The sequence below is a fragment of the Pinus tabuliformis genome, chromosome 7 (assembly GCF_031772625.1).
Source record: "Pinus tabuliformis cultivar Carrire ecotype Pingquan chromosome 7, CPIR1, whole genome shotgun sequence".
Classification (NCBI taxonomy): domain Eukaryota; kingdom Viridiplantae; phylum Streptophyta; class Pinopsida; order Pinales; family Pinaceae; genus Pinus; species Pinus tabuliformis.
The window spans coordinates 1,235,248,741-1,235,263,169 of record NC_142293.1 but is presented as its reverse complement, the minus strand read 5'-3'; the positions used below and the strand labels follow the sequence as shown (position 1 = coordinate 1,235,263,169).

Below are 14,429 nucleotides of genomic sequence, written 5' to 3'. Positions count from 1 at the left end.
CTCCGGGCGGTTTCCAGCTCTCCGAGAAGGGTATCTAGCAGCTGTCACCATGGACTCAGAGGAGGTGGATTATTCGGAGTCCCCGCTGGCGGAAAGCTCCATTTGGCGCTCCACGTTTTCATCTGGGGGTCTGCACAGTGCGAATCTATCAGCTAGCTTCGAGCAATTTTCGCCCCCTTCTGACCCGCCTCTCCCCACCTCCTTTTATCCTGGTGAACCCTCCTCTTGGAATTCCTTTGCGATCCCTTCACCGGCCTCTCTGGGTTTCTTGGCTGACTGTTTTCAACCCTCCCCGAACGGAGTTAACCATTCGCCGGTTCTTCCCCCCCTTTCCCTGCCCCCGGTATCCTCCACGGAGTTCCCTGTTCACATCCCAGCAAACCCTCCCATCTCGGTCGAAAACCCCCCCCTATCGGTAACAAACCCTTCCTCGGTCCCCCCCGTCCCCTCCGGCAGCTACCACGAGGTCCCTCCCCTCCCTGAAGCCTTCCCCACCCTCGGATCAAGCCCACTCCCCCCTCCCCCATCCCCCCCCCCTCAGGGCTCACAGGCGACGGTAAACCTGGGACGTATGTCCTCCCGCCCTGCCAAGAAGCAGCGCTGTTTCAAATCGTCGGCGGAGGACGCTTTCCTGCGTCTGGAAGAGGATATTAGGTGGGGAGAAGCCATGGATCTGGCAGATTGTGTTCTCGTGGGACGGATCAGAGGCAGACATGCCACTGCGGCAAAATTAAAGGAATGGGCGACTGAGATTTGGGGGAAATACCTCGTGGACATTCCATCGGTGCAGACATTCGTGCGAGGGTGGTTTGCCCTAAAATTTGCACGGGCGGATCACACGAGCTGGGTTCTTTCTTCGTTCTGGCATTTTGAGAAATCTTCGGTCCTTCTCAAGAGATGGACACCCCTTTTCGACCCGGAAACAGAGCTACTAGGAATCGGCCCGATTTGGGTCAGGCTTCTGGGGTTGCCCTTGCAGTACTGGTCGGAAGATATATTTAAGAGAATTGGGAATGCGCTGGGGACTTACATGGAGTTCGATAAATCATACATCACGACGGGTTCGCTGGCTTATGCACGGATCCTTGTGCACATGGACACCAGAGGGGGAGTGCCGGAAAACATTGCCATTCATTGGAAATCCACTGCAAGAAAACAGAAGCTGGATTATGAGGGCATCCCATACAGATGCAGAAGATGCCACCAGGTGGGTCATCTCTTTAAGGACTGCCCCCTACTGCAGAAGACCCAGCAAAATGCTACAGGCATGGAACAGCCAGCCACTGAAGATGCTCCAAACCCTCAGGCGACCATGGCACCTCGGCGGGACCAAGTAAACCCATCGGACACGGTGGAGGCTCCTCCTGCACCTCGTCGCAAGAAGCAAGCTACAAACAAGGCTCGGCCTCCATCTCCTCCAATGACGCGCTCCAAAGCTGCAAAAGGAGCTGTATTCTCCTCGGGTACGTCCTCTTTATCATCTACCTCTATTTCTCACATTGCATCTTTGAGTTTATCGGCATCCGGCATGCCCCCCCCTATCTGTATCCCCCCCCCCTCATCCCCTTCGGCCCTCGACCTGGTCAAGGTCTCTTGCACTCCTCATCCCCCTCCCCAATCTCTTTATGTCTCCTGCTCCATCCCTAGGCCATCTGGCCTCCCCTTCCCCTCCTCGATCCCCTCTTTCCCCCACCCTACTATCCCCTCGCCCTCCCCCTCGGTTAACTCTACCCCGAGGTATCCCACCCGTTCGACTACGAAGCTGAATGTCTCGGACTCCATTGGGATGATTATGGACCCCCATATCATCCCGCCCAAGCAGGGGCGCGGTCGACCATCCTCAAAGTCGATCTCTCAAAAGCTAACGGAGGAGGAGGTCCTCCTTGGCAAACAGCAGACTCTAGACAGGGCCCTTAGAGCACAGGACACCCTCCCCCATCCCCCTCCATGAAAATTATGTCCTTCAACTGCAGAGGGTTGGCCAGCCCGGAAAAAAAATCGGCCCTGAAGCGACTCCTACTCTCTAATCCTGTTGACATCATTTTCCTACAAGAAACCTTATGTAATGCAGACTCTGCTTCCTCCACCCTTAACTCTTGGCTGCCTGGGTGGACCTTCTCAGCTATTGATGTTTCTGGCCGGTCAGGGGGCATTGCTATAGGTCTCAAGAACAACACCATCCTGCTTAAGAACATCTGGGGTGGAGGGGGTTTTTTGGGGGCAGAAATATATTCTAAAGATCTGGAGGAAAATCTACAAATCATCAATGTCTACGGTCCATGTCAAAACAGAGAGCTCTTCTGGAATAGACTCCTTGGCTCCCCTCTACTCCAGGCAGAGAACATTATTTTGGGTGGAGATTTAAACTTCTCTATTGGCTTCTCTGAATCCTGGGGCCATCTTGCTCAAATAGATCCCCTCTCTGATTTCTTTGGGCAACTCCTTGAAGATCACCACTGGGTCGATCTTCCCACTGCAAAGATCCAGTACACATGGAAGAACAACAGAGCTGGGGAACAAAGCCTAGCAAGAAGACTGGATCGTTTTATCATGAAAGAAGGGCTCTGTACTCATCACCCTAGATCTCGACAATGGGTAGGAAGTGGTGGAATCTCTGACCATAGGCCCATATACCTGGAATTGGAAGCGAGACAACTGACCCAGAAAGCTCCTTTTAAGTTCAATGCAACTTGGCTCAGGGACCCCTCCTACATCAAGTTGATATCGGATTTCTGGAAATCCCATCCGATACCTGAGGATTTAGACCCAGCCACTGGTTTTGTCAGGAACCTAGCAGAGGTCAAAGTGATCTCAAGAGAATGGGCAAAAGAGAAGAGAAAAATGGATGATCAAACAATATCCCAGGCGGAACAAGCCATCGAGGCTCTGGAATCCCACTCTGATGGCACCTTCTTATCCCCAGATCAGAAATCCGGGTACGATGACTTAATCAAACAGAGGTCACAGATTCTTAGAGACAGAGAGGACTCCTGGAGACTAAGAAGCAGAGCCATTTGGCTCAAGGAGGGGGATGAGAACACTAAGTTTTACCACAGATTTGCAAATGGGCGGAAGGCGATCAACACTATATGGGAACTACAGGATGAACAAGGATATTTGGTAAGAAGACCTGGAGAACTAGCTCATCTAGCTACTGCGCACTTCAGGAACATATACAAGGCCCCAGGACAAGCAAGTCTGTTAGAAATCATGAGGGTGGCAGAGCTATTTCCCAGATTTGTGGAGGAGGATGATGCTGAGGAGCTCACAAAAGACATTTCTCTGGAAGAATTGGAAGCCACCATGAAGGGATTCCAAAAGGACAAGAGCCCGGGCCCCGACGGATGGACCATTGAATTCTATCTTGCTTTCTTCGAGCTGCTAGGGCATGACATCCTCAAAGCTATCAATCACTGCTGTCTAAATGGATCCATTCCCTCGAGCATAAAGGCCACTTTCATAGCCCTCATTCCCAAGTCAGATAAGCCTGAGTCATTTGATGAATTTAGGCCTATTTCACTCTGCAACTGCCTCTATAAGATATTGGCTAAGATTCTAGCCAACAGAATCAAGCCCATTCTCTCGGCCAATATCTCCTCTGAACAGTTTGCTTTTCTTCACAATCGCCAGATCCATGAAGCAATAGGCACAGCCCAAGAACTCCTTCATTCTTTGCACAGCAAAAATCTAAAAGGCATGATTCTCAAGGTGGACCTCTCAAAAGCATTTGACAGGGTTAATTTACTATACATCAGAATGCTACTTACTCATCTGGGGTTCCCCTTCCTCTTTATTAAGAGGATCATGAGTTGCATCTCCGATGTACCTTTCAGTGTCCTCCTCAATGGCACCCCCACCCCCTTTTTTTCTGCAGAAAGAGGCCTCAGGCAGGGCTGTCCCCTATCCCCCCTCCTTTTTCTGCTCATAATGGAAGGCCTAAGCAGATTAATTGCATCAGAACACAGTCGAGGCCGAATCAAAGGGATCAAAATCTCGGATAATTGCTCCCTGACACATCTAATTTTCGTGGATGATGTATTGATCTTCTTGAATGGAAGCATGGCGGATTCATCGGCACTCCAACAGGTTTTTGATCTTTTCCAGAAAGCTACGGGGATGGTAATAAATGTTCAGAAATCTACTTTAACAGTGTTTGGGTGCACCCCACAAGAAGTCATCTACACAAAAAACCGTTTCCCCTTCCACATACAGCCTATGGAGGAAGGGCTAAAGTATTTGGGCTTCAGGGTGAAACATGGAGGGTACAGAATAGCCGATTGGATCTGGCTAATAACTAAAGTGGAAAAAAGGATCAATGTCTGGTATAATAGATACCTCACAAGGGCTGGAAGACTTACTCTTATCAAAGCTGTGCTGGAAGCAACGCCGGTGTATTGGATGTCCCTGGCTTGGATACCAAGAGGGATTCTATCCAGGTTACAAAGAATATGCTGCAGATTCTTATGGAAGGGATCTAAACAGGGAAATCTCTTTGCCTGGGTAAAATGGGACACCATTGCAAGACCGAAAAAATGGGGAGGCTGGGGAATAAAGAGATTAGACCTATTTGCAAAGGCACTGGCAGCAAAACTGGGATGGCAGCTCCTTACATCAAATAGTCTCTGGAGGAAAGTGGTCATGGAAAAATACATTGCTCCAGAAAGCATCTACAGCTGGATTCGCAGGGACCAAAGGGGTAATGGCAGACATTCCATCATATGGAAAGCAGTCATAAATTCTCTTCCCCTAATTCGGGAGGGTCTGACATGGAGGATAAAACAGGGCGACTCTGTCCGCTTAGGAATTGACCCCTGGATTGGATGTGGAAACATGCATAGATTATCAGGACAGCTCCTAGCACATCTAAGGGACCATGGTGCTACTCATGTTGCTCATATCGCAGACCAAGAAAACTCCAGCCTTCTCCACCAGGCCTGGAAGACTTCACAAGACCTCCATATTCCGATCCCCTGGAGACAAGAATGGGAGGCATTCACAGAGGCTCTCACACAAGCTCACATCAGAATTACAGAAGGGGAAGACGAGATTGTCTGGGCTCTAGCCAAAAATGGTACATACTCCTCAAAGGAGGGATACCTACAGTTAATGCACACCTTTCAGCCAGACAATGTACAGCAGTGGTGGAAAGCAATTTGGCACCTCAAGGCAGCACCAAGAACGAGACTCCTCATGTGGGCTATACTGTTCAATAAAATTCCAACGGGGGCAAACTTGAAGAAGAGATCCTTCTATGGACCATTCTGGTGCCACTTATGTAGAAGGAACGACGAAGATACAGAACATCTCTTCCTCACCTGTCCGGTAGTTAAAGAACAATGGTCTGCTCTCCTTTTACTCTCCCCCTCCCTCCATCAATGGCATGGCTTAACAATCTTCGAGGCCTGGACAAACTGGCAGGAACAACACTCTGGAAAGAACAAGAATATCCCTCTCCTCATGTGCTGGTCTATCTGGACCGCTAGGAACCGTGCAATTTTTGATCAGAAACCTCCCCACTGGCCAGTCATTATTGCCCACATGTTTGCTGACCTTGCCCTCATACCTGAAGACCCTCCTCCACCCCCCCCTCGGACCATTACCCCTGAACTCATTGACAAATCCTTCCCTTGGGCATACTTTGATGGCTCTGCCCAAGAGGAAAGCTGTGGGGGGGGAGCTCTCCTATATCTGAGAGAAAATCACTACTACATGATTCAAATTCCCCTGGGAAGAGGCACAAACAATTATGCTGAACTCTCCTCCGCAAAATACCTCATTTCTTTTGCACTTGAGAAAGGTTGTACAAAACTTCAACTGTTTGGAGATTCAAAGATAGTTTGCAATTGGCTCACCAGAAAATCCACTTGCTCTGCTTTCTCATTGAGACACATACTGGATGAGGCACTCAGACTAACAGATGCATTTGAATTTTTTGACTGTCGCCATATATACAGGGAGCGCAACTCTCGGGCGGACCACCTTTCCAAGCAAGCAGCACAGAAGCAAGAAGCGGACTGGTTAATTCAAGAAGATTTGGATGGAACCTTCTTTCAACACTATCACAGGCCCTTTGATGACTACCAGGCACAAAGGGATGCTCATATTTGAAAGGGGTCCCAACATGCTTAAAATACTGGTTTTTTTTTCATGTCTTTTTTTTTTATATAAACTGTTGTATATGATCAGTAACCGACCATGGCGGACATACATAGCTATTTACTTTCTGCTGTTATATTTTGGGCAGTGAGCTACAGCCCCACTGCAAAGGAATCCTGAATGTGTTTATCTCTCACTATATGATCATTTTTGACATATACCTCTCCAAACTCCCTGCGTGGACAAACAGTTTGGGGAGAAGAATGCTTTCATGAAAGTTTATCTGTTTCAGTTTTTTTGGAACAATTAACAGTCTCTTAAAGAGGCCCGGAGAGGCAACTAGCCTCAGTATGCATATGCTCAGCATCTACAGAATGTAATTTCTCTTGACTTAATAGAAATTACGACTTTTTCTACGGAAAAAAAGATTCAAGGTTACCTTTATTGAGCTTATAAGTAATTACTAACCCAATATCCAAGATATTTTAAATGTAGATATTCATTTAACCAACATACATTGATATATCTCTTCATACATAGGCCATTTAGACAAATTTTTAGGCTCATAATGGATATAAGAATAAAAAATTCCTAAGAAAATATTCAAGGAACACTTCTATATAGGAAATCACATTCCTAGTTGTTAAAATGAGCAGCCCATTAACACAATGACTAGATATTCAAACATCCCTATGAAATCAGTTAATAATTAATAGAGAATTCCCATCTCTTCATGCTCAGTTATCTTAGGTTAATTTCAAGCTCAGAAATATCCATAGGAAATGAACCATTCCTTAAAATATTTACACAAGATATTGACATTCCTTATTCAAAGAAGGAAAAAACACTTCTCAACATTATCATGACATTATTTAAACACAATTAATAGAGACAAGATAATCAAATTCATAAATACATAAGAATATACATATCTTACAATATATTTGTCAATTGATATTGGAACTCTAGCTCTCCACCCAAAATTAGACAAGGTACAATCACATTCACTTGTAGTTGTCACTCCCAAGCTAGATTCCAGTGCTTGAGGTGGAATACTTTTGAGAAGAAACTTAGCCAATATTGACAACTGAAATAGGATGTCACAAGGTCACTTTGTCTTCATCCACCAACTACATAAGATTCCACTCAATATTTCCAGAGTTTCCAAACATGATTAACATCCTGCCAGGATACCACATTACAGAGAATCTCAACTCATTTTCAGGAGAATAGAGTTCACTTTAATGGAAGATTCATTAGTGGATAAGCTACTATTGGGTAAGAGATCACCCCTCTAGGTACTTCATTAATGATTAAAGAACCACATCTTCAACCCTAAGGCAACTCCTGGTGGTTTATCACCTCTCACAAATACTTGAGTGTCTCTTCCCAATCTAGTCAATGCATCAATCCACAAGTTTCCAGTTGGTTCTTTAGCCTTTAGGCAAGCCACCATTGTCTATAATATATTCCCCTAGCAAGCCACTTTGAGGATTCCTTAGTTGGTTCACCTTGTCCATAGCTCATTCATTGTGATTCTGATCATTGCTCTATGAATTCACCCCCAACCCTTGGAGGAATTTTCTTGAAGTTATACCTTTGATTTGTTCTACTACATATGCGATGATGGTTATATTTCCCCAATGTGTAGATGTGAATGAATTATATTCCTTCCTCATCAACTTATTTTTTTTCTTTCCCAGTAGAGAAACCATATATCCTCATCGAGGCTCCATGCAATCAACCTACCTTGGACAACACAACCCATTCCTATTCTTTAATTTTTGTCCTTTATTGTTTGTTGTTAGAGCTAAAGGAAACATGGGCTTTTCATTTTCTTTTTAAACTAATTTATTACACAAATAAACCCATAAAACATCTTGTTACACAAAATATTGTCACCATGACTTTCTGCCGTCAGTGTGAGTCTATCACTACTCATACTATCCTCCTTTGCAAGTCTCAAACCTCAGCTCTTCATGTCAAGCCTTAAAAATGAGAGAAAGTCCTTGAAAATCTATAAAACTCTGGTTCTGCACTTTCTCTTACCATTACTTGCGGTCTCGCACCCCTTGGTCATGTTACCTGCGGACCTGCCCGCTCTGTCTCTAAAGGAATGGGTGCGGACCCCTGTAAAAGTAAAAAAGGCACAAGTTTATTATTAAAAACTCACTTTGGATTAATTCTGGACACTTCTAGAAGGAATATTGAGGTGGCAAGTTCGCTCCTAGGTGGTTAATGCATCCCATAACTAAAGGAGCTAACCCCTTGATGAGAGGAGCTTATCCCTTTGAAGGAGGACTCTATCCCTTTCAAGGTGGACCTGGTAACTTCCTTCCTCTGCACTATAAATTGAGGCATTGGGGTGGTTGCTAGAGAGGTCGAAAGATGAATATTTTTTGGGGTAAATGTTGTTGGAATTGAGACTTCCTAGTTGAGCTTGAGAGGAGAGATTACATACCTTTTGGCTTCATTGGAAAGGATTGAAACCAGTTGATGTTTTTACTGAGGTTCGATACGGTCAAAGCGCTGAAAATAACATGTTATGCCAATTCGACCTATGAATCCCAATGATTCGTTGGATCATAATAACGGTTATTATCATAAACCCATAAAACATCTCATCCAACCCATGTTTGATACATTTAAAACAACCACTTCCCCAAGAAATTTCCTTCCTCAAGCTATTGGAATTTGTGTCCCTTTCTCTCAATATTTTTAAATAATTATAATTTTTTACAATGAGGGAATATTAACAAGGGGTTGTCACAGTCCCCTCCCCTTTAAGGGAACATCATCCTTGGTGTTAAATAACCACATAAAAACATCACATTCTTAAAAATCAAGAAGAACTAATATGGAGCTTTCCCAATATTTATTTTGTATGCTATGAAGTTAATATTTTTTTTATACAATTAGTCCTTTTCAGTGTCATTCAATGCTTGAATCATTTGGAGGATCAAAACTCTTATGATGATATGGATATTGGATTTGATGTAACATACGTTTCTAATCTTTTTCATCCTAGTATACTAATTTATTTCCCAGATTCACAATACCAATAGTTGTTTTTAATTCCTCGAGCTTTCATGTTACTAGTCTAGTATGTAATTAGATACAAATGGAACCAATGAAGAATGAAGAATCTTATATGTTGATCCACCAACCTTATCAGAGCACTGATTTTAACAACTGTCACCCAATTAATCATTTTCCCACTAGTACATCTGATGGTAGTTTTCTACATCAATTGATCTTATTGAGCCCATTGATCTTAATGATTCATCATTTAATTGTTTAGGTATTTTTTGGATAGTTGAGGCACTTCAATTTTTTTTTAATGGTTATGTCAGGCCCTCACTATCTTGATAAAGTTTGTAAACAAGATCAGATCAATTTTCCTTTGCAACATTCTCCTTATAATTCGAATGGGCAGATTGAAAGTTCATGTTCTCAAGAATTTCAGGGTTTCTAATTGGGTTGTTTTGAATATCATGATCCAATTGTTGAATGGTTAGAGCAATATTACTTGGCACGCTCTATTGCTAATAATAAATTTTGATCTTTCTTGATGTTTGCTAAGACTAAAAACATGGAAAAAATGTAAATTCATGAGCAACAACCAAGGTTTGTATGATCATTGTTCTAATCAACGAGGTAGATTTGCATATTGATTAAAGCTGGTTGTTATGACACATCTTTCTGCCAATAGGCAATACATTTAGTTTCTTGTGCAAGGTATCTAGGTTGACATCTTTATTTCTGCACATTATTTTATATTGTTGCTAATCATTTATATATTTATGCTTGCAAGTCGAGAACAACTTAAATGGTTACATTGGAAATTTGATTTCACGTGATCCAGACCTTTTAGTTTAGATAGATTAGGATTTAAGTTAATTTATTTTCTTTTCTTAGTTACATTTTAGTTACATTTGCATTACAACACTTTTTCTACATTCCCTTTTTATTTTGAGTTTTGTTCTTTTCATGCCCATTTACTAGTTTTTACTTTGCTTCCTTAAGTTTTTGAGATTTATGTTGTTCTCTCTTTCTTTCATCCCTTCTCTTGTGTTTTCTTTAATAAGACCATGCATGAAAGTTGTCATGTTTAGCTCTATGATAATGCGGAAAAATTTGAAAGGGTAATTGTGACAACTACCAATGCTTGGCTTATCTTTGGTCTACTTCTTTGTTTGGGCCTAAATATCTTTTAGGGTCAATGATGCATGTACGAAAAATATGTTTCATCTTAAATGAAAGCCTTAGTGGATTTATAATTCCTATATCTATAATAGGATCTTCATTCCTTGAATTGGCAATTTATATTAATTGGTTTCTAATGTTTCAACTCTATTGAGAAGAAAAGAGAAAAGGGGAAAAACTTAAGCGATCATATTAATTCCAGAGGTGTATATAAGAGTCTCTGTAAAACAAGGAAAGCCATATATTTCCCATAAAATAAGTCAACATCCCTCTTCCGCCCTTGGAAAAATAAATGCCTTTGCAATGGCAATGAACATAAAATAATAAAATAAATAAATGGTGAAAGAAAAGAAAGGGTTCCTGCATAGAGAGGTGAAGAAAACAACTTTTCCAGGGTATTAAAAATGCTCATTGGTAGCGAAGCGATGCTTTTGATTCCTTGGAGTGACCCCATCGGTGTACTGAACAAGCCTGTTGGTAGCAGAGCAACACTAGATATGATAATAAAACTATGGCATCTTAAACTCATAGGATTTAAATACCCATACTCGCTAATTGAAACAACTAAAGTTTGGCTAACCTTGTGACATGTGTTAAGCCAACAAGAGAAATAGAAAGGACTACATCTATAACCAGGCTAAGTAAGGAAGCTAGGGTGATCAATAGGATGAGACAATACTTCTAGAGGGCTAGACCTCATACATAACATTAGAACTAAGCAAAGAAGTCGGATTTCTTCTAATGTGTCACCAAGTGTTTTCATTACAACAAACACCCTATAAATGTTTCCCACATTAAAAATTTGTAGTCCCCTTATGATCATACCATCCTTCGATTCAAGCCATTAATGTCATGTTAGTCATGTTTAGTCATCTTGCTCAAGTGTTCAAGTCTTCCTTAAAGAATTTCTAAGTGTCAAAGCGGCCTAATTTTACATTCTTATATTGTGATGCCTTTATAGGAAACCTCTTTTGATCAAGCCCAACTACCAATGTGTATCCTTGCAAGTCAAGCACTGCACAAATCCTAATCACAACGAATGTGAAATGGCTAATGACAGTGATTGTGCAGTCTATAGTGATAGAGATTTCACAATCTTTGTAGACAATACTTAGAGATGATGCTTACGCAGTTCTTGTGAGCAGTGCTTGTGCAATTCCTATAGACATATACTGCACTGTCCTCATGGATAGTGATAGTGTGAGGGTATATTTTGTAGAAAGTGATTATGCATCTTTCGTTTACTGTGAGAGTGTTTCTCAACTCAGTTAATTCTCTCTTAGCTCCTATTTTCTAGACACACTTTAAGCATACTCATGAATTATAAACCTCATGGAATATATTTTATCCCTATATAAAGAATCTAGCCCATAGCTCATCCCTATCTTTCACTTTTTAGGTTTGTACATTTTTGGGGTATAGGGAGAATTATCTCACTCATGGCAACAAATGCTTTATCTACTGAGTGAGTTTCTCAACAATCATTTTTGCTTTCACAAGTGTTGTTTTTTCTTTCTTTTTATCTTGCATGTATTGTTTTTTCTTTCTCTATCTTTTATAAGTCTCACTATTTCCTACTTTAGTTATTGCATGTGTTGTTTTTGTCTTATTTGTGTTTACAAGTGCCATTTTCACTCTTGCATGTGTTGCTTTCACACATCTTAAGAACAATATGAAGCACCTTCTAGAGGAGGATCCAATGCATTGTTTTGCACTAAATGATGATATTCATCATTTGAATATGCGTTGGACACTCTGCTATACCATAGCACACCTTTTTATTACAATCAACACTTGTATTCCCACTTGTATTTTAAGTGTCACAAACTTACATTTTAATTGTCACACTCATAAGCAAGTGTCACTTTATTGTCGTTTCAATATATATATGTTATTTTTCACTACTAAACATTTTCTTACCTTATATTTGATGGTAAACATGTGTGTGATATCTATTTGGGACTTGTTTGGATGTCTTTCTCTCTCTTCTTCCATTGATCCCACACTTAGCAATTTTGGAGTTTTTCATGGTCCTCCTATTAAGCGCAAGTTATAAAATCACTAAACCTCCACCAAGTGATGAGCACTACCCACTCACAAGCCTCATCGATGAAACCTTCACCTCCTGGACTTTTGCATTGAACCTCTTTTAGGGACAACTATTTATTTCCCATTGAGCATCTTTGAAGCTTAGTCATTGAACCCTTGATGCTTGTACTACTTCAATGCACTAAGCCTTGATCAATTTTTCCTTCTATTATGCATTGAGATATTCTAGTTGATAAGGAGGATTTCACTCTCTCCTTGTAATTCAAACCACATAATACAAAGGCTCCCTCCCCTTCATGATAAAGTGAGCATCCTTAAGGTACAGTGACCTAAATTTTTGCTGCTTACACCAACAAATTTTCAATCTCTTTTCCAAGTGAGCCTCTTACTACATATTTAATAGTTATAATGGACAATAAGTCCATCTCTAGACCCCTACAACCCTCAACTTTGAAATCATGGATTATGCTCCTCAATCACTTCACATTGCACATTTATGACGCCTAGTCTTGCCACTCGTGCTAACTAGAACCCCTCACTGCATAGTTTCCTTATCCTTCCTTGCCTCAACTAGGAATTACAAAATAAAAGTGGATATGGAGTCATCCCTTAGTCCTTGTGAAGCTCAAGTGCACAATCCCTACCTCCTCTTCCTTGAATTTTACACACTACACATCCTCAATCATCAAGCTCATCAACATTGTCTCGTGGACTTGCCCATTGTGCAGGAACTTGATAAGCCTTCCTTAATTGAACATTATATAGTTCTAGAGGATAGTGTGGTCTTCTATTTGTCCCTACAATGCTCAACTATGAAATTCCTAGCCTCTTCCTCTCAAAGTCTTTTCACATTGCCCCATCACAATCAGTATGCTACATGAACAAACACAGATAGAATAGATGATTATGGGACTGATTTTTTCTTGTCATGAGTGAATTCATTTGTAGGTGAAATCACCCAATCATGGCATGATGATGGTCAATTAGTTTATCAAGAGAGGAAACAAGAAGGAAAATTGTGGAGACAAGTCATAAAGATACTTTCATGTAAGAATAGAGGAATCTTGGACCATGACAAATGGATGGAGACTGAGATGACATGAAAGGCTCTAGTACTACAATAATATCCTTTGGATGGTGAAGATGAAGCACATCATAGATCAATCATCAAAGAGTTGAAGACATGATAGCGAAGAAAGGAACCACACATCAACACATTGCCATCAAATCTCATGTAACAATAAACAAACTATGGCCATTCAAAGTGTCAACACATGAGTGTTATTTGGTCCCATGTATTTTTTCCACATTATTGGTGGAATTTAATTATTTAATTTCTAAAAAATGAGAAAATGTAAAATGTGTGGCAGTCCAACGGTCCCACATGGAATGTGAAAAGTCACTAGAAAGTTCTAATGTCTTGTAGAAACTCAAAGATCTTGTAGGAATTCAAAAAACACATGGGAGCTCAAGAGCCATGAGGGAGGTCAAGAGTCACATGGGAGGTGTAGAGTCACCTCATTTGTTATATAGACACCCTCGTAGCTCAAGCAAAGTAATTTTCACCTTGGCTTCTCTAACTCGACATACAAGAAAAGATTGCTCTGTCAAGGAGCAAGTGGTGACTTAACGTTCCACTATTGGGGCTCGTGTTGCATCATTGTAATCGTGTATCTTGGGAATTTCACTTAATATATGAATCTCTTAGAGCCAACGTGATTTCATGCATATGTCTTGAATGATTATAAGACTACTCTTTCATTATTTTCGGTGTATGTTTATGTTTACACATACTAATGAAAATGAACTATTTCATTGGATTTGGTATGCATCTTCTTGAATGTTCATTGTTACATCCTTTTATGATTGTTGTAATCTTGTGAACTACTTTACAGGTTAACTAAAAATTATTTCCATGCTCTTGTGTGTCTCTTTTAGTATAGTATTATTAATTTTCTTTTAGAGGCTCAATTTATCTTTCCCTTCTGTGAAAGTACCTTATACACATTGCAATTGTATGCCTCACATTGTCAACTTGTTTTTTCCAAAGATTATTTGCATAGTCTCTTATGTTGATA

The 14,429-nt window shown here is 41.2% G+C and overlaps 1 protein-coding gene across 1 annotated transcript; it reads left to right on the top strand.

The window, feature by feature from the left end:
* The first annotated feature begins 571 nt into the window (after window positions 1-571).
* Window positions 572-6,108, top strand: LOC149251846 (uncharacterized). The gene is made up of 2 exons (XM_089454007.1): window positions 572-1,463; window positions 2,072-6,108. The coding sequence occupies exons 1-2, from the start codon at window positions 572-574 to the stop codon at window positions 6,106-6,108; spliced, it is 4,929 nt and encodes a 1,642-aa protein (XP_089310133.1).
* The last annotated feature ends 8,321 nt before the right edge of the window (window positions 6,109-14,429 follow it).